Source organism: Chroicocephalus ridibundus, chromosome 3 (assembly GCF_963924245.1).
Source record: "Chroicocephalus ridibundus chromosome 3, bChrRid1.1, whole genome shotgun sequence".
NCBI lineage: Eukaryota > Metazoa > Chordata > Aves > Charadriiformes > Laridae > Chroicocephalus > Chroicocephalus ridibundus.
In genome coordinates, this window is record NC_086286.1 from 58,002,107 (window position 1) to 58,021,659 (window position 19,553).

General features: G+C 47.0%; 1 protein-coding gene across 2 annotated transcripts; it reads right to left on the bottom strand.

Annotated features, from left to right (window-relative positions):
- Positions 1-347: 347 nt before the first annotated feature.
- Positions 348-15,945, bottom strand: ZC3H12D (zinc finger CCCH-type containing 12D). Of its 2 annotated transcripts, XM_063331044.1 has the most exons (6): positions 15,442-15,945; positions 10,955-11,394; positions 5,640-5,779; positions 4,313-4,547; positions 3,236-3,342; positions 348-2,491 (listed from the first exon to the last, which is right to left on the bottom strand). In XM_063331044.1, exons 2-6 carry the CDS (start codon positions 11,335-11,337, stop codon positions 1,443-1,445), a joined length of 1,914 nt encoding a protein of 637 aa, XP_063187114.1. In that variant the 5' UTR covers positions 11,338-11,394; positions 15,442-15,945; the 3' UTR covers positions 348-1,442. The 2 variants fall into 2 exon arrangements, with proteins under 2 accessions (XP_063187114.1, XP_063187115.1); XM_063331045.1 differs by lacking the exon at positions 15,442-15,945 and having other exon boundaries at positions 10,955-11,546.
- Positions 15,946-19,553: the final 3,608 nt, after the last annotated feature.

Below are 19,553 nucleotides of genomic sequence, written 5' to 3' on the forward strand. Positions count from 1 at the left end.
AACAGGTCAAACTATCACTACTTTCACAAAATGCACCACGTGACAATGTCACAAAAGGTGAATTACTACTCCTTAGCCACCTTTTCGAAAGCAAGAGACTTCAGAGTTTTCAGTGAGGGCCGTGGAAAATTCCTCTCTGGAACCAACATCAATGACTGCCCTTCAGTGAAGAATCTAACAGAGATAGTGCAGGGACAGAGAGTTTGTAAATCCCAACTGAATGTTGGACTTGACGAAGCATCAGTGCTAAGAAGAATGGGGGGAAAAAGAAGAAAGGAAAAAAAGAAAAAAGAAAAAAAAGAAAAAAGACGACATTATTCAGAACAAAGTGGTTTAGATGACCGTTTTATAATGTGTTAAAACATTTTTAAAACATGTCATACTGACATACTTAGACTTTGGTATAATGCCAAAAACCTTCAAGATCAACCTTAATATTTGAGTTACAACCTGAGGAATTCAGTGGACTAATGCAGAGATTAGCAGCTTTACAGCTTACTGAAAATCAAACATGTCCCAACAGAACACAGTTTAAATGTTTGTAATCGTAAATCAGCTCTATAATTGCATTATGGGAGCACATTTTGTTGTTAAGGGTTAAGTCAACAATAGTTTTCTTGTTTGATACAACAGAGATGCTTTAAAGCTTTTTTTTTTTTTTTTTTCCTTTTTCTCTCTTGGCCTCATCTGGGTTTCTTCTTTTTGGAATTAACCACCCTGAGCCCTCAATCCTCATCAGGACTTACACTGAAGATGACTTCCCTGATTTGACTTGCATTGTGCGTGATCCCGTTGTGTGTGAGAAATGTACCTGAGGCTAACTTCAGCTGCTCTGGGATACCTCCACCACCTCTGCTAGTGCTTCTGTGTTCACAGCATCGGTTTACAAACACAAGATGTATCTTTGAAAGCTCATTGATAAAAGGCTGGGCCTGTATCAGGCAATAATATGGACCCTAAGACGTGTGTTAGGGGAAATAGGCCAAATTACTTTTTATGTTAGCTGAGCAAGTAGTCATGGTGGGGGGGGTCTGTGGAGAACCCTTCACTGGGGACTGTGGAGTATGGTTCTTTTAGGCTAGCTGAACAATATGTTAGGACTATAAAAACATGTCTAGTGTCTCAAGGCGTTAATGAAGATCTAAGATCTATGCCATGCTGAAACCAGTCACCAGTGTGGCTCAAATGCTGACAGCCCAGTTACCCTGAGCCCCCCCCCCCACTTCCATGGGAGGTGAATGAGACCCCACCGCAGTGAACGGCAGCGTTTGCCTTGACTTAATGCCCCAATGTGACATAGCTGGTTGATGCTTAGACTTGTGCTCCTGGAACAGCTATAATCCTTGCCATAAAGCCCTTTAATAACACTTAGTTAAGCCCCAGAGTAGCATCTGTTTTGCCCCAGGAGGAGTGCTTGTTGGGAAAGGGTTGGTCTGGAGGCTTCACAAGTTTCTGTGTCTCTGAATCAGTAAAGTCAAGCTAGCAACATCCTTGATATCGGGGTACAAAGCCATGATGCGGTTCACCTCGCCGTAAGGGAAGAGGGAGCACAGCTCCCTGTGTACATTTGCTTGCTGGGCAGAGGGTGGCCTCGCAGCTGGGGTGGGCCAGTAGTCACTGTAGGAGGCATCAGGGTAAGCAAGGGCTTTCTGGAAGAAGCCCAGCCCGTTGCTGGAGTCTAACAGAAAGGGCTGCCCTGGGGGCCGGCTGGGGAAGCAGTGCTGCTGCTGCGGCCGTTGCTCGCTGTACAAGTGAAGTGGGTCAGGGTGAGGGTGAAGAGCCACGGACGGTGGCAAAACACGGTGCTGAGTCTCCAGGGCCTGTTTGTGCTGAGCACCACCAGGGACGCAGTGGCTCCTCTGTCCCATGCCAGGCATGCTGTGGGACTCCTGGGGCCAGCTGAGGTCTGGGCACATCCCGCCCCGCGCAGGCGGGAGCACCCTTTGCTGGAAAGAGCCTCCCAGTGGGCAGGAGTGGTCCAAGCTGTGGGGTTGATGAAGTGGGTACGGGTTGTGCCTGAGGTCACCGCAGCGATGAGGGCTGTCCGTCACCTCTCTGTCCTGAGAGGTATGTATGAACCGGTTGTAGCTGTAGGTGCCGTCACCGATGGATAGCCCTGACATCTTCTCCAGGAGCACCTGGTCTCGTGGCAGCTCTGTCTGTAGCAACCGCTGGTCCAGCCCCAGGTCAGAGCCAGGGCCACCAGCCCAGGTGCCAGGGGGCTGCCCAGGACAGCTTCCCTGTGACCACCCTGGGTAGCAGGAAGCCCCTGCGCAGCCGCTGGCTTCTGGCAGCGTCTCTGTGCAGGCGTCAGGCGGTGTGGGATCTCCTCCCGTCCTGTACGGCGGGCAGTTACGCTTCTCCTCCTCTTTCCCCAGGCTTAATGGGACCCCTATTTTAGCCCTGAGCTCATCGGCAACTGAGAGCTGAGCTTGCTGTGGTCTCTCTGGGTGGTAAAATTTGCATTTATTGCCATAGGTGCATTTTTTACCTGAAAGAATAAAAAAAAAAAAAAAAAATCAAACAGGAGCTTGTCTCTAGCACCCACGTCATTTAACCGCCTCATCACTTCTCCCCAGCACTGTGCTTTTGCAGGGGCGTGGGGCGCACAAACAGCAAAGAGGGGAAGTGCTCTTTTCCAGTTCAGTACTTTTGACCCCAGATTTAAATACTGCTGACCTAAATAGCAGGGTGAAGCAGCAGTGAAAGGAAGTCTCTGCTATTTTGGAAGCGTCTGAAATTCATTTATGTTCCGGTCGCTACCCTCAGTGGGCTGGGAGAGCTGCTGCCACGAAGGGTTGCTCTAAAAAACGGTATGAGGGATTTACCTCTGAGAAACCCCCGCGTTACTGGAAGGCCATGGGTGGGGAGGGGAGCGGGGGGAGTGTTTGGATGGCCTTTCCCAAGTGCTACAACCCACGTCCAGGCCGCAAAGTGACAAGCGTGTGCAGGCTTTGGGGGTGGTCAGCATGGCCAGGGTGCCTGGTTTGGGTGCTGCCCGAAGGGGAGGATGGAGGAGCCAGAAATGGCCGCTGCCTTTGTTGAGGCTGAAGCCGCTTAAGCAGGAGAGGAAAAAAAGCATCACACGTGTGAGCAGCCCAGACCCAAGCCCTGCCGCAGGAAGCAGGAGAGGACATGGCAAAGGGCACTAGCCCTTAGCTGAAGGAACGAGCCGCTGGGAAGCAAGGGGCAGGAGGAAGAGGGGTGTCAGTTCACAGCACGGAGAGAAACCCACCATAGGGACAAGGCTGCCATTTTGGTTCCGGAAGCACTGGCTTTTTGCTGAGGAAGTTACTCAGAGTGGGTCCATGCCGGCCTAACGGATCGTCGGGAGGCATAAACCTGGAAAAGCAAAAAGTCACGGGGGGGTAACAAAAGTACCTCGCGCTTTTGAAGCTAAGGTACTGTCACAGCTTGTGGCACAAGCTTAGGTCAGAAAATCCTTGTGATCCTTTCGTGGCCTGGCCTTCGTGAGTCAGGCTGTGTTAGTAGACACAGTGCCCTCCTGCCTGCAAAGCCAACGATGCCTCAGCTTCATGTGGTTGTTGTTTTTTCCTGGTAACTTAAAACAACTGTAAAGGCACGGCCGGCCAGAGGTCCCAGCCATTGCAGCATCGCTTCCTTTTTCTCTGAAGGAGCAGCCGCAAACTCTTCTGTGGTACCAGCACTGCAATACTCACCATCAGCTCCCTTCCCTTTTCTTACTAAATACTCAGGAGAACGAGGATTAAAAAGCCAGCAGTTAATTCAGGGCTACAGCCGGTCATGCATGTGGTGTGATAAACAAGCCCAGCCTGTTTCAAGGATTCAGGAAAGGCTCAGCCTCGCAGGCACGGTGCAAGTGCCTTAATGGAAGCCTTCCCCAAAGGGGATGGTAAAGGGCCAGAGAGACCAGCTTCTTGTCTCTCTTCTTCTAGAAAGTTATGATTACAAAAGCATAGGAAAAAGTGTTGTTTGGCCTTGTATGCAAATTGAAAATACCGCCAGAGAGACAGGCTCCTCCCATGGATTTAATTCTGTTTCTCATAGGAAATAGAAATTAAAAGATACCAAGCCCTGGGTGGATTGGCAAGAAGCAAAGCTGGTCACTAATGCTGCCGTTCAAATAGAGAAGTTCATTGAAAAGTGACATGGGGAGGTTAAGACCAAAATTGAGGGAGCAGAAACTACAGAAATAAGAACAGTTGCGGTAAATTCCTTTCAGAAAAAAAGGTTGGGGTACTCTGCTACCGGTGGGAGGTGCATTGATGTTGGAGCTGACTTGGCCCATAATGTTTAAATTCGAGCTTGTTGAAAAACAACTGTCTCTTACCTGTTGCTGACAAAAGAGTACATGAGTAGTCGCTGCTCAATAAACCATTTCCACTCGGGGTTTTCATTCTGGAGATCCCGGTAATGGTCATTGGAAACAATGACTCCGTCTTTCTCATAAGCAACTTTCACTATATAGCGATCATCGTAGCAAACCACCCTCTTGCCTTTCACCTTCCGGGATGGGGTGTACACAAGGATCGATTGCTTTTCAAGCTCTTCAAGAATGTGCTGATCTGGTGGGGTGGTTGGCAGAGACAGAAGGAAAAAAAATAAAAATAAAAAAAAATATCAATTGGTAAAGACCAGGTCTCAGTCATGTGCTAGAAACCTACAAGAATCTAAAGATGTTCCAGCACTTTAGGCAACTTAAAGCAGTGTGATTTTTCAGAGGCACTGATATCTGGTGGTAGTTTGGAAATTTGAAAATAAGGTCTTTTACAAAAACAGCTGATCTTAAAACTTGAGATACGTTTTTTAATTTTTAAGTCTTATCCAGAGAAGGATGCCTTGAATTCTACACCAGAGATACACTGAACCCCTGTAGTTCCTTTTTTACCCCACTAGATGCTAGAAGGCTCATAACCATCATTGGCATGAGTGTTGCTGGCAGAGAAAATGTGCCTGATTGATAGAATAAATAAATAAAAAAACAAACTTATTTTGCTGTTGTTAAGGACACTACGGCTTCTTGTCATTCCTGCTACAAAGAAATGCGGATGCCCAGCCACCTCATCTGCAGCCACAGATATCAAGCTGCTGGCACAAATGTGGCAGATTTATTTCCATACAAACTATATAGATATACAAATATATATATACATATCTATAAAAATACATATATAAAAATCTCGCCACCCCCTCCACAGACTTTAGGTGGTACGTTTCCTTCTCCTGGAAGAGGAACCCATGTAGCTCCTGGATGGGGGTGGTAGGCTAACAGGTAATAGTCATGCAGCAGTGAACACTTTGGATATTGCCACCTTTGGATAATGTGTGAAACGATGTCGTTGTCTCCTGGCTGGCCTTAAAAGCTCTGCAGACTCATTGAGAGCGGACAAACTCACTCTTTCTTTGGCTCAGCTGGCAGCAACTCGTGCTTCTAAAGCAGAAGGCTCAAAGCAGCGCAGCAAAGCTCTGTAGGCAGTTTTAGCTGCCAGCCAGGAGCATGCGGCAATAAATTAATGACTAATTTAAGTGATGGAAACACAATACACAACTTGCACTCTGTGTGTCTTTGTAGGGAAAACCCATACTGGACTCTTCACACCCCTTGCCTCCAAACTGCACCTAATGGTTGCCAAATTATGTCCAGGATGGTGACCTACCTGCAATTGGACTGTCTTGTCGAGGGGGCTCCTTTCTCCAGAGTGGGACAAAAACCTTGATGTACGTGTGCCCCCTTTCACGAAACCAATCCACTGCCAGCTGGATCCCCCAGCAGGAGAATACCTCTTTGTTTCCATGACTATAAAAAAAAAAAAAAAAAGAAAAAAGGAGGAGGATGGAGGATAGTGAGGCAAAGCTTTCAAGAAACTTAGAGTTCTCTTTAACTGAGCCAGTAACGAAAAGGCAAAACAAACAGCTTTTGTGTCATTCACCAGTTTCCAAGAAAACTACCTGGCAGGGTGTCCTGGTTGGACAGATCCAAACGCCTTCTCCAGCGGAACCAGAAACTTGTTGTCTGAAGCAGTTTGGATACTTAAAAACAGAGGTATCCTATCCCCCATTTCTATGACCTGCCTGCTACCCAAGCCTGTTGCTTCCATCTGTATCTGGATGGACGTGGGTGCTAAAGTACCACCAAGATCTTGGGCTGTGTCAGACCCTTCACATGCCTTGTCTGACAACGGTTTGAGGAGTAAGAGTTTCTTCCAGCACAAGCAGAAACCCGTGAGGCTCTCCTGTGAGAAATAAAATTTGGGAATTTTCTGCTGTGGTAACAGTGACATTAGGGATTTTAATGTCTGAAGTGGCTGCAAGTGTGGTGGCGGGTCATGCAGCTCCTGATCTCTGTCAGAAGCAGGAGTCAAGCTATGGGGGAGGGAAAACTGTTAGAGGGAGGATGGGAAATATGGACAATCTAACCCCGGACACCAAAACAGGGATGAGACCTCAGTGGAGATGGCCACAGGCACCTCAGTGCCATCTTTACCTTGCCCTAGTTGGTGGATTTTGTCTTCATTGCACAGAGAAGTAGGAAAGCCCTAGGACAGGAGCCGTAGAGGACGCAGGCAAGGCGGGTTCTGGAGAATCATCAACACTCAGAGCAAGACACAGAAAACAACCTCAAGAAAAACAATTAGGGATGATATCCTTCCTGAGTTTCTCCCACAGACACATTGAAAATTCTTACTCCTTGTCATTCTCTTATCTAAAAATGTTACTACAGTGCAGTGCACATGTAAAGGAAGGTAATTTTTTAACTACCTCCGCACAAGGAAACAACTCTACACAAAGTCCTAAAATGGATAAACACCCTCATAGCATCTACAGAAACCTCATCCTTGTACCTTGAGCTTTCTGGATAGTATCACCACAGTCTCACTCAGCCTCTGCAAAACATACTTGTAAATGATTCTCTGGGTTACTACACCAGCCTGCAGTGATGGACCAATTGAGGACAATGCTGCTGTCTTAAATGCCTCTCTCCCCACCGTCTTCCAGGAATTCAAATCTAGGTTCTGCCTACATCAGCCTCACAATCGAGGCTCCATCATACACCTAATAAAAGTTTCAGTGCTGGAATGGGGGCCACAAATGGAAAACAGTGCAGTCTGGAGGAAGAAACCCGGTTGTTTATTAACAGCTACCCAGGCAATAGAAAGTCTTTAAAAGTAAACCCCAGCAATAATAAATGGTCAGAAGTGTTTGGCACATCTAATGTATACTCTAGAGCAACTGTTCTCTTTGGTTTTAAAGGATAAGTTCTACCCAGGATAGGTATAAAGTTACCTGGACAGGTGAAATGGAAGTGCAGGTCACTTTTTCAGATAACTGCCTTTGAAAGGGAGTCTAGGTACATCTTTAATGCCATGACTCAAAGGAAGTTCAACAAAAGCCTGCTTTAACATTGACTACTCACTCATATATATAACCTTGTCAGCTTTAGGAAAGTAATTCTGGATGTATGCCCAGTGCAGAAGGTAAAGCACTCAAGCACAAGGGATTCGGCCAAAACGCCAAGCAGAACAAGCGAGAAGAGGCACCTGGAGTTGTTTCTCAGTGTTATCACTTAATCCAGTTGCTGCTGCATTGCTGCAGCCAAACCTGGGGAACGTGTTTCTAAGAGAGTCTGTACACACCATGGTGCGCTGCAGCGCCGACACACGGGAACAGCACGTCTGCCGTGAAACGGAGCAGGGCCTTTAAAACTTTTCATTCCCCTGCGGGGTGAATTTGTGTTGCCTGACGACAGATCTGTCGTAGCTCAGTCCCATCGCTCTCCCTCCTCTCAGCAACAGGACCCATTGGGTCACAGAGCAGCAGGGCCCGTCTCTCAGAAACCGAAGCAGCAATTTGGTCTGGCTCTGGCTCTGACTCTGGCAATTAATCCATAATTAGCATGAAGTGGATCCTTTTTAAATGGTGCGATTCCAACCCCTTTGAGAAGTTTATTCAAAACAACTCCTTTTGAAAACTGCGAATGGCCCCGTCTCCACCTGGTCGTGACACAGCACCAGCCACAGCTTTGGCAGAAGGCAGAGAGCCTGATGCAGGACTCCGCTGGCCTAGGAAAAGGCCTCCTTACCTATCACAGCTTAAAAATTAAATGCAAGCACAAGATAGACTCTTTGGTGTGCAGCGAATAGGGTTACAACAGTTTCCTTTTCATATCAACTTAACTTGATTTATTTTTTTCCATTTTTTTCCAACCTCTTCCCATGGACGGGCTGGCAGACAGGTAAGTTTCTCATTATTACATCTGATGGAAATGCAAAGTGCACAGAGACATCTGGCTAGTGAGACTGGCTGAAGGCAAGGTTATTTTCCATTTGGTTCCTGTGGAGAGGCTGATTGACGATTGGAGACCACCCACTTGCTTTACTACCCTGGGGCACACACGTCCTTTTCAAAACCCTGCACCCCGCAATAGGCCCTCCACACTAGCTCTGAGATGTTCCGGAAACACCAGTCCTGAGACAGAAATACAAATGCTCGAGATGCTTTTCTCCACCCAGGCAACTGCCTCTCCAAGCTTCCATTTTTTCACAGCTTCATCCCTAAACTGCTGCTTCTCCTGTACTTTCACAATTGTTGGTGCTGCTGATGATGATTTTTTTCACATCAAGGAAACCTAACATCCCTTTTCCCTGGCTATGCTGCAAACAGCCCTTCTCCATCTGACAGCAGCAAACCAGAAAAATCAAATTGAGGATATCAGAAGCACTTGCCCATCCCGTTAGCCAAAGTAAATGTCATTCAGCACCTCTTTGGAAAAGCATCCAGGAGAGGAAAGCAAGTTCCTTCCAGGCTGTGTTGGTTCAGCATGAACTAACAAGCTCAAAACTCTTCTCCATCATGCCAAGTGGTCTGTAACTTTATCAAGACAGAGGCTGGGGGATGTCTGAGAGGAGCTGTAAAACCTTTGCCTTTCTCAAACTCTGAAACAAGTACTTCACATTCCTCTGATTCCTTTCAGGTGAAAGATGAGGAATCCATGGCAGAACACCAGCCTTCAATAATCTAGCAGGCAAATATCTCTCAGTGTAACTTTTTGGAAATTATTCTACAAAAATATTTAGATTTTTACATGCCAGAAGCATGGGTGGTTTCTTGAAAACCCATTTAGGTGGGCATGTGCTCTAGGAAAGCAGTACAACATGGTAGCTCAAGCCATCTGCTGCACATACCTGTAACGACATTTATTTTGAATAATCTCTGTCTAGCAAGCTCCCATGCGTGGGCTGGTGCCCAGCTGGTGCTCCAATGATCTCGGAGTTTTTCCAGTGTACTACAAGCTCATTAGCCACCAACCTCCTCTGGGTCTCCTGCTGCATCTTCTGCCACCTTGGAAACAATGCTGTTCTCTGCCTTGTCCACCTCTGTCTGCTCTAAGAGAGCCCTGGTAAATTGGTTAGGACAAGGTTGTGCCAGGAGAATGGAGCACATGGCCAGCCCCTAAAGCAATGACAGGGTAGGTGCTCAGCTCAGCCACTCGGCCTGAACGGGTGCTCATTTCTATTGCACAGAGGCAAGAAGGACACCCTAAGGAGGGCCTAGGGTGAAAATACAAATGGGGACAGGAGATCCTGATACCTGGCTACCAGGCTTATGGCTCAGCCAAGGCTAAGCAATTTTTCTGTGTTTATGGAATCATAGAATAGTTTGGGTTGGAAGGGACCTCTAAAGGTCATCTAGTCCTACCCCCCCCTGCAATGAGCAGGGACACCTTCAATTAGATCAGGTTCCCCAGAGCCCCGTCCAACCTGACCTTGAATGTTTCCAGGGATGGAGCATCTACCACCTCTCTGGGCAACCTGTTCCAGTGTTTCACCACCCTCAGCATACCACCCTTGTGTATTTCTCATTCCTTGTGAGCTGCCCTAAACCCTTGTTTTCAAATGGGATTTCTCTCTTCATCCAGAAGATGGCATAATCTGCTTAGTCTTCAGTTGGTCTGCAAGTGCTTGTTCCCTTTGTCCTCTGACCAAAAGGGATGTTGTCTCATCTCACCTCACACCAAAGCCAACCGAAGCCAGCCTTCTCCGCCCTGTCCCACCCTGCGAGGACAGGCTTGGCCATGCCGAGCGGAAAGGGAAGTTAACAGGGAAAGACAGTGGAATGACAGTGTGTCCCAGGCTCTCGACTGCCGGGGCTTTTGGCTCTTCCTATTGCTTGGGTAAGCAGAGGCCAACCCCCTGCTGCCTTTGGAGTTCCCATCCACGCAGACGTGCCAGGCTCCCCATCAGTGAGAGTGCTTTCACAGTGTCAGGACACTGCTTAGGAAATGTAATTGGCCGGGATGGGTTGCTGTGACCTTTCCCAGAAACGGTGTCAATTAAGAAAAAAACAAGACTATTTAGTACAAAAGCCAACTATTGATTTCCTGATATTTCCATCAAAATGAAGCCAAACCAAAAACCAAGAAAAATATACAAGTCAGGAACATTGCTGGGGTTTACTTGCAAGTCAAAACAGTACAAAACTGTGCTGTTGTTAGGAACCACAGCCACCCATCTTTATTTTCCCTCTCCTCCTTAGATTAGCCGGTCTGTTTTGTCTAGCTGGTCATCAGTTTTTCCTGCAAACACCTCAGCACATAGATTCAGAAATCGTAGGTACCCATTTGAAAAGGCAGGGAAACACCAGTGGTGAAGTAAAAGGGAGGGAGAGCTGCTGAATCATACTGCCATAAACAGTAGTGGTTAGCTAGCTGTTGGCTTATAAAAGGTCAAAATGCAGAGCGAGCCAGCGATTGCATTCAGCGTACGTATTTATGGGCATAGAGACAGCAGGTCCCTAGAAGCCGTGCCTCAGCCAAAGAACGAGAGTAAGCAGTGCTTCATGCATCATACATCAAATACACCAAATACATCAATGCACCTCTCACCTGAAGAAAAAAAAACATACCTCAAGCCATCAGCTTTAAAATTCAAAAGCTTCAGGGGAAGGGAACTCCCTTTTAGGAAACAGAGCTTACCTCATTGCCACATTGCTGCCATCGATCACAATGGGTCTCAAGTGATCGGAAGAGTCACTGTCATCTTCTCCAAGCCACTTCGACCCCGGTGAAGTGCTACACGATCCGCGGGCAACAAGTTTTAGCGGGGAAGGTTGAGCCTGGTTCTGCAGGGCTTGAGGTTTGCTCCCCATCCGAATCAGCTCTTTCAGCACATCATCCTCCAGGGCCTCTTGGCCCAGGTTCTCCAGCACTTTGCAGATGTCCTGCTTACCATAGCCCAGCTTGCAGAAAAAATCCAGCTTGCTCTGATGCGCTTCCACCCCTGTCGTAGAAACTTTTCTGGAGCGTGGTGGCACTGGCTTGCTAGAAAGTGAACTGGCCAGTGCCATCCTAGCAGGCATTTACGTTCCTTTAAACCCAGTGCTCCTGTCTTCCCAGCCTCGTCCAACAGGCATCAGCTTTAGGTGGGGGAAAGATTAGAAACAAGGAAACGCAAGTGTTAAGGAAGAAGTTGCAATCTCAGTTATTTGCCTAGTGCACAGCAAAGAGACTATCTGATCACCTGGCTTCTCCCTGAAGAGACTGTCCGGTCTTCTCTCAACATTTCAGCATTTTTCTGGTCCACTCTTATTTATAAAAGCACTGGAGCGTCCCATGCAATGTTTGTCACTCTCCAGGAGTTATGTCAGGCAGGTGTCATCCTACTTCATGAGCTATGCAAGCCTGTCTGTACACAGACACGCCGTATGCGTAAGTCTGTTCTTCAAACTTATCAGCACAGGAAATGATATAAAGGACGGTGTAACGGGGGATTTTCAATTTGCTCAGTGTGGTTTGTAAGCCGCAGATAAAAATCTGTCGAATGCTGCTGGATGAGCTCTGATGCCATAGCAACTTAACAAGTACAGCACATTTCATTGAGTGATTTAAGGAAACAAGTTGTTTGCAAAGTAGCTGGGAACTCTGAATTTTTTTTTTAGTTTTGTTTTTCCTAGTATGTGTCCACGTGTGTACACACAGGCATACCTTATGAAATTCTGTCACTCATCTGTTCCGATGATGCCTGACTTACTCTCTTCCTGTTATTTGCTATTTCAGTGAGGGCTTTGGTATTCAGAGAAGTGGCTTGTTTTTTGAAAGCTGCTGGGGCAGTGGTTGGAAGCAGGCAATCTGAAAAGCGTTTCAATTTCGCTTAGATTTAGTGTCAAGAGAAACTGGAAATTCAGAAATGAGTGTGCAGAAGTAGCAGAAAGCTACTTCAAGCTTCTCCCGAACTGCGCTATTTATGCTTCTGGTCTACCGAGTAACTGAAGGTGTTGGGCAGCGGACACAGACATACCCAGAGCTGCTTCAGCCCAAGAGTGACAAGAGCAGGACATGCAGGGTGACCGCTCATCCATCAAGCCAAACATGTCACTGTTTGGCTTGTCGCTGGTCACCATTGGCATGCTCGCACGGAAGCTTCTCTTGCCACATCTCTGCAATTACTGGTGCTACCTTGATAAAAGCCGTGGCTGGTTCATCTACCCATGTGTAGGACGTAAGGGCAACCCTCTTCCTTTCTCTGATTGCAGACAGCAAATGACACAGAATTACCTGACCAAACAACTGCCTCCATGATGAGCCCAGAGCCGTAACCACATTGCACCCACCGGCTCCCCTTCCCAGCACCCCCACACGCCGCCGGCCACTCCCCGCCCAGCAGTGGGATGCCCCAGGAGCTCAGAAACCAAAACCATGTGGAGGAAGGCAGGGAGGGACTGGAGACAGGGAACGGGAGAGGAGCCTGAGTGCAGCTCCTCCCAGAGCCATTAAAGGTCTCCCCGGACTATGGAGAAGAAATGTGCCTTGGGTTCAGTTAATTTAAAACCAACCCGTTCAGCAGGAAAACCTGATAATTAGTTGATAACCCCACCTCATACAACCTTTACCTTTATTTTTCTACAATAGCCTTATAACTTTCAGGTATTCTTCGGGGGAAGCAATCTGTCACTTTATTAAAAGTGACAAATAGCATCGGTGAAACAAAAAACACCTTAAGTATGTCACATACATAAGGGGAAAGCAGTTACCACGTGTATTTTTCTATCTAAACAAAATGTTTCTTATTTTAGCAGTGGGCTTGACTGGTTTTCCTCACAGCGCGCTCCACAAGTGTCGCAGTTTTTACATCTAATCCTTGTTTTTAACTCATGGCCTGAAGATGAAAAGGAATTTGCCTGCTTTTTCACTACTGCAATGGTTTCTCAGCTTTTAAATAACTACTGAAATACCTTAACCTATCTTTGTACCTGAATATAGCTGAAGCTGTCCCAGCTGGGCTGGCGATGTAGCAAACCCTGCTTCCAGGTGTCCAGTCAGGGGCTCCAAACACTTAATATGTACTAATTGATGATTTTTTTTTTTTTAAGTCTAGGTTATTTTAATAATTCATTATAAATGACAAAACTTAGTTGTTATCTGTCCTCAGGTTGAAAAGAAAATATTTAATACGTATTTTAATAGCTCGCTCTATTATTTTTAAACCTGTTCTTCTGTCTATCCTGATGCCTTTCCTTTTCTTTCCTTTTTTTTTTTAATATCAGAGCAATTTCCCACGTTAGCATCACATTGCGTTGTGTGTATGTTTCTCCTGGATTTCATCAGAAAATGGGCTCAGTTCACTCCTTCACCATTTAACCAGGCCCTTTTCCATCTGCAGAGGCTGCAGAGGCCACGTCCGTCTCGCAGCGCGCGCGCCTCGCAGCCCCCGGCAGCAGCAGCACACAGGAGCATGTGCAGGATGAAGGCTGCTCACCGCATCACTTTTCCAACCCCATCCCTGGAAGCCCCAAGCCCGTGGTCCACAGCTGCAGCCTTTGCATTTTGCCCTTCTTGTACAAGCGATGAAGCCCTTGGTGAGCCGGGGCAACGCTCGGGAAATGCTGGGCTCCGGGTGGCTGACGGGGGCGGGGGGGTTGATGCCGTGCGGTATCAGCCGTCACCAGCAAACTCTGCGCTACTTCTGCAGAGTTAAGCGCTGGATTTCTGCTGCAGTTTGGGCCAAATATTAAAAGCGAGTGATGCTGTGACTGCAGGGTTTTCACCACAGAGAGGAAAAGTTTGAAACCCGGAGATAAAAGCCTCAGCCAACACTGAGGTCAACACCCATCTGAAGGGAGAATTAAAGGATAATAAAATCACTAGCTTACACGTTATTAAACAGTCAGTAGCGTGCCCAAGTCCAACAGGTCAGTCGGTTGCTTATAACCAGCACAAAAGCATATGACAAGAGGAGAAATTGTTTATTACAGAGTCCGGGTTTTGCTATCACAGCCAAACAGGTTGTGAAATCCCATTTATAAATTTCATGGCCTTCGTTTTCGAACTACTTTTAGATTTCCTCCTGCCACCTTCCTCTCCCTCACCTCAGCAGATCCTGTTGGGAAGCTGCTCTTGTTTTCCCTCCTCCAAGAGCCAAAGTCTTCTCATTTCTTGGCTAAATCTCCCCACAGGTAATGGTGTGCCCATCCCCCGTTCTAGGTTAAAAAGCAGCCCTCTGTATCTGCGGCGCTGTGTCCCCTCTTGCATACACACACACACAGAGGGAGTGGCTTTAGTCATGCTTCCAAAATGCTATTTTAATCTTAATGTTTTAACTATTAAAAAAAAAATTACTTTTGACCAAAAAATTGAGAGACCTGTCAAGGTCTTCTGTATTTTTTGTATTTTGACAGATTTGGAAGATTAGAAAATAATAATTTGAACTTTTTGTAAAAACTTTCCAAAAAAATAGTGGTTATCTTCTAATTCCTCATCTTGAATGGCTTTAAAGAATAATTTTGGCTAGTCCTCCCCCCGGGTGTTTGCTCCACTGGCGAAGAGCGAGAGCAGGACCTGGTGCCGCGCAGATGTGTGTTTAAGCATCATCTCCCGCAGCCTGGCTCCACAGAACCACAATAAGGACCGAGTTGGACTCAGGGGGAACGGGGGCTCCCCAAAGCCCCCGCCAAAGCCCCGTCCTGCCCGACGGGTGGCAGCAGGCACAGAGGGGAACATGGCCCCGGCTGGACTCGGCACTGGTTGAGGCAGAGCAGGTTTGGATCTTCTCTAAACTAGAGGTGTCCACGCTGCGTAACACCAGGAGCGCAGCCACAGCTCCCTGCCACGACAGTGTTCCCCCTCACACCTTCGGTCTGGGACGCCTCTTCTTCCTCCTCTGTCCCTGAGAATGACACCGCAAACCACTTGAGCCCACCAGCCCATTCGAGCCCATCCATGAGCTCTTTCTCTGAGAGAAGGGCTGCTCTGCCTTCAAAAAAATCAGAATTCTTACTTTTGTAAATGAGGGATGCACATAAACTCGTAATGACAAGACCAGACATTTGTGGTCTTGATGACTAAGAAAAGATTTGCCTTTTTTTTTCTTCCCCACCTTTCCTGCTGCATTTGCCAAAACCTACAAAAGCAAACACCCCAGAGAGCGAGCCCTACTTGCAGGTAGACCCACTTGCTCTGCCCCTTACCTGGCAGCTGCGATTTCTGCCTCCCGCCGGTCCTGTCCCACCATCCACGAGCCAGAAGCTGGATTCAGGGCAGTACCAGGCTCACAAGGAAGTCATCGGTCCGTATTTAAAGGCTTTATGGCAAGGCTGATGTCAACTGCGAGCAAACAAGTGCAGTGAGCAGGTTGGAGCTCGTTCTATAGGAAGGTTTTACTTCCTCATTTGGCTGGCAGAGGTCTCATTTCACTGTACAGGTTGATAAACTTTCACTTCATTTTTCAAAAGGAAATTAAAAAAAAAAAAAAGAAGAAGAAGAAAAAAAAAAGAGATTCCCAACACGTGTCGGTTCTGAGTCACAGGCAAAGATTAGTCAAACCCACTCTGGCAGGGAACCCCAACACCGGGCATTAAGAAAATAGCATATGAATTCTGGGGCAAGTGAAGTTTTCCACCAGGGATGCTTATTTTAGCCTCCTTCCCCTGCATCTGGCAAATTTCTGACCCTCAGGGACACATGGAAAAAATATTTTTAAAAAAATCACCATTGTGCTTAGCACCTGGTATTGCAAAGCCTCGTTCAAACGCCTCTACATCTGAGGGAACCTGCTCTGCGAGAGTACAGTAAAATGTCAAAAATCAAACCAAAGCTCCTAACCAACTGGTGCCTCCATTGGAAGACCACAGCAGAGACATGCAGCCCATCCACAACAAAGGCCAACAGGCACTTCCCGATAGAAACCTGAGGTTTTCCTCTGCTCTTTCCTTACCTTGCTGCAAATAAACATGCCCCAAACCCACTTTTAGGCAGAGGGGAGGGTTGGAGACTCGAGGAGGGGTGACCTGTAGGACCCTTTGGATGCTGCAGAGTGCTCTGCAGGCGGGGTGCCCTCTGCCCACAGGGCCAGGGAGGAGGGGGATCCCCCGCTGCAGAAGGAGAGCACCTCTGCCACTGCCACACGGTGACACACCAGAGCAGGGCTGCCCCTTCCCAGCCAGAAATTCCCCCCTGCTTGCGTACTTTGTGGGAGGAAGCAGGGCGGCCCAAACCCTTGGTAGTGGCATCCTGTTTAATCCAGTGACTGGTGGCTGGTGAGCGAGCCTCGCCACTGCTTCCCAGCTGGTTCCCATCGATGGCTTTTGCCTTTTTGCATCGCTCCCAGGCTCCTGGGAACCCTGTGGGACCCGGGCTGCTGTGCAGAGCCGTGCCTGGGCAGCCACAGGGTGAAAGGGCCGCAGAAAACCCGCTACTTCCAGCGGCACAAAACTTCCTCTGATCCACACAGGTCTGGCTGGGCAGGTCACCAGCTGCAGAAATAGGGAAGTGTTCCTAAACTATACACACATGTTAGTTTTTGGCTACCCAGAACAGTTATCATCGCAGCCTTTGCACATCCCTGGAGAAGAAGGATCTTCTTTTCTCCGTTTAAACTTGCAGAATGCCGAATACCTCATCGCAAGACCACCAGGGAGCACTGTTATTGGAAAGGAAAGAGAAAGCCGCTGCGTTATTTATAATCCAGGAAGGCAACAGAGCAAAGCATACGACATTGCACAGTATAGTTTTAACTCATACTTCTCAGCAAAATGGTATTTTTACTATATAAGTAAGAGCAAACCAGAGCTTATAAAAAGAAACAAGAAGAAAATCAGATAAGAGAATTTTGCCCTCCTCTTTCATTTGTAATGAAATGACTAAACCCACCTACTGTAAAAAGAAAAGCCACAAGCAAAAAACTTCAACGTCATTCCAATCACAGTCAGCCAGGAAGACCCTCACCCAACTCCTGAAATCTGCTAAGGGCCTTTACCTAGGTGGTTTCTGGTTGAGAGACAGAAGACCATGCGAAATAAAGGACCGTATTTAATTTTTCAGATGTCTCAAACCCTTTCTCTCACCAGTGCAGGTAGATAAACATTTGAGCACCCAAGGCTGTGGTTTCATAGTGTCCTGGTTTCAGCTGGGAGAGAGAGAATATTTTTTTTTTCCTAGTAGCTGTTGTGTTTTGAAGTTAGTATGAGGATAATGTTGCTAACACATATTGTCTTAGTTCTTGCTGAGTGATGTTTATATTAGTCAAGGACTTTTTCAGCTTCCCATAGAAGCCGAGAGGGAGCACGGACAGGACAAGCTGGCCTAAGGAAAATTCCATACCATAGAGGACATGCACAGTATATAAACGGGGGTTGGCCAGGGGAGTGGGGGGGGAAGGGATCCATGATTGCCGCTTGGGATGGGATGGGCAATTGATCATCAGGTGGTGCGAGAAACTTGTATAATTTTATTTTGTACATTCTTTTACCATTATCATCATCATCATTATTATGCCCCTTCCCTGGAGGTGTTCAAGGCCAGGCTGGATGGGGCTTTGAGCAGCCTGGTCTAGTGGGAGGTGTCCCTGCCCTTGGCAGGGGGTTGGAACTAGACGATCTTTAAGGTCCTTTCCAACCCAAACCATTCTATGATTATTATTTTGCTCTGCTGTTACTGTTCTGTTACACCGTCTTCATCTCAACTCTCCTTTTCTCCCCACGCTGCTGGGGCACGGAGGGGCAGGGGAAGTGAGCAAGCTGCTGCGTGGTCCTGGTTGCTGGCTGGGGTTAAACCATGAAGCAGAGACGTTTCCTTTCTCTGCCGTGCTCCCCGGCGCTGACGAGCACGACGAGTTTTCACCGGGCGAAGATTTATTGCCGCCCAACGGTACTATGTTCAAGAGGGAAAGGGCTACAGCGGGAGAGGTTTTTGGAGGGGAAGACGACCCCACTAATGGGTGTTCCTGTGTTGAGCTGCAGACTGAGGAGTGAAACAACCCGACCTTCACCCGAAAGAATCATTACCAACCTCAAAGGAAGACACCCTCGTTATAGCAGCTCCTGGAGGCTACGGAGAGGACCAAGCATGACGTTTAAGGAGGCTTCCTGCACAAAACCACTTTCCTGATGGTGTTAGACTTTCGTATGGAAAAAAAACATTCTTCTCTTGAAACTGGTAGTGTGGAACACCACAGGTGTTTTGGTCTACACACCCCGGTGAGCTATTTGCTTTGCTAAAGGAAACAGTCATTTATTGCATCAGCACCAGAGAAAAGCACTATTAGTGTCTTCCTCATCTGAAAAAGTTCACCTGCTGGGAAAACAAAACAAGCGTAGGTGGCCGTAGTGAAGGTCCTTCTAGAGCACTGGATCAGTTACTGACTGGCAATCCCGTATTGAGGCTGGTAAAGCGCCAGTACCTTTGGAAGAGGTATTTTCACATGCTTGCCGAAACGACCACCTTTCCTCCCTCCCCAGAACTACCCAACAGTAGCGAGCACTCCGTCTGAGCATGGAACAGGGAGAACAGAGGAGGACTGGTCTCAATAGCACAGCCAACAGTGACTTCTTGTACTTCTTAGAAAATTACAATCCCATTTTAAGATGTGATGTAGCAGGACCTCAACTTGTTGTTGCCTAAAATATCTATCGTTCCTCTGCCTTTTATATAAAAATATACTGCTATTACACAAGTGTATTCCACTGGGGTTATAGTAAAAAGTACCTTTTACAATCAGAAAGTCCCAAACAAGTTTCAAGTTCAAAAGTTTACTGCTGTTTGGCTTAAGAGTTCAGAAACTTCTTGGAACCATCTTTCAGTTTTCATGATTTACTGTATGCTTGGAAGACCTAAACCTTAATATGGTTTTACTGATGCCTTTTAAACCAAGCTGCTACCGGCTCACCCAGTGTGAAAAAGCACCTTCTGTCAGTAACCAGACCAAAAGTTTTACACAAAAATACTGCCCTGGAGCAAGTAATTACATAAACCTTGGGGTAATTTAACATTTTCCAAATTGCTTGTGCTATCCCTACGGATGCAACAGGTGACTGACAGAATATTATCCACGCTCTAGGAAGCTAACAAGCAAAACATGTAATCCTGTTGTAACACACAAGTTTTATATGAAAAAAATCAGGCTATAGGCGGGTGAGATGAACAAAGATAAGAGCAGCAACAGATTCAGAAATGCTTCTGAACTTCTTGAAAAGTTAGAATGAAACTTCTTAAATGTGCAATTAAAATGCTTGTCCAAATAGTTAATAATTTGGGGGACACAGACTGTGCTTTGTTTTGGGTTTTTTTTGTTTGGGTGGTGGTT

Coding starts and splice junctions, on each gene's coding strand:
- ZC3H12D (XM_063331044.1), bottom strand. CDS start 11,337: ATGCCTGCTAGGATGGCACTGGCCAGTTCACTTTCTAGCAAGCCAGTG. Junction 5,780..10,954: donor GGCAGCAATGTGGCAATGAG/GTAAGCTCTGTT, acceptor TTTTTTTTATAG/TCATGGAAACAAAGAGGTAT. Junction 3,343..4,312: donor TACTCTTTTGTCAGCAACAG/GTAAGAGACAGT, acceptor TTGCTTTTCCAG/GTTTATGCCTCCCGACGATC.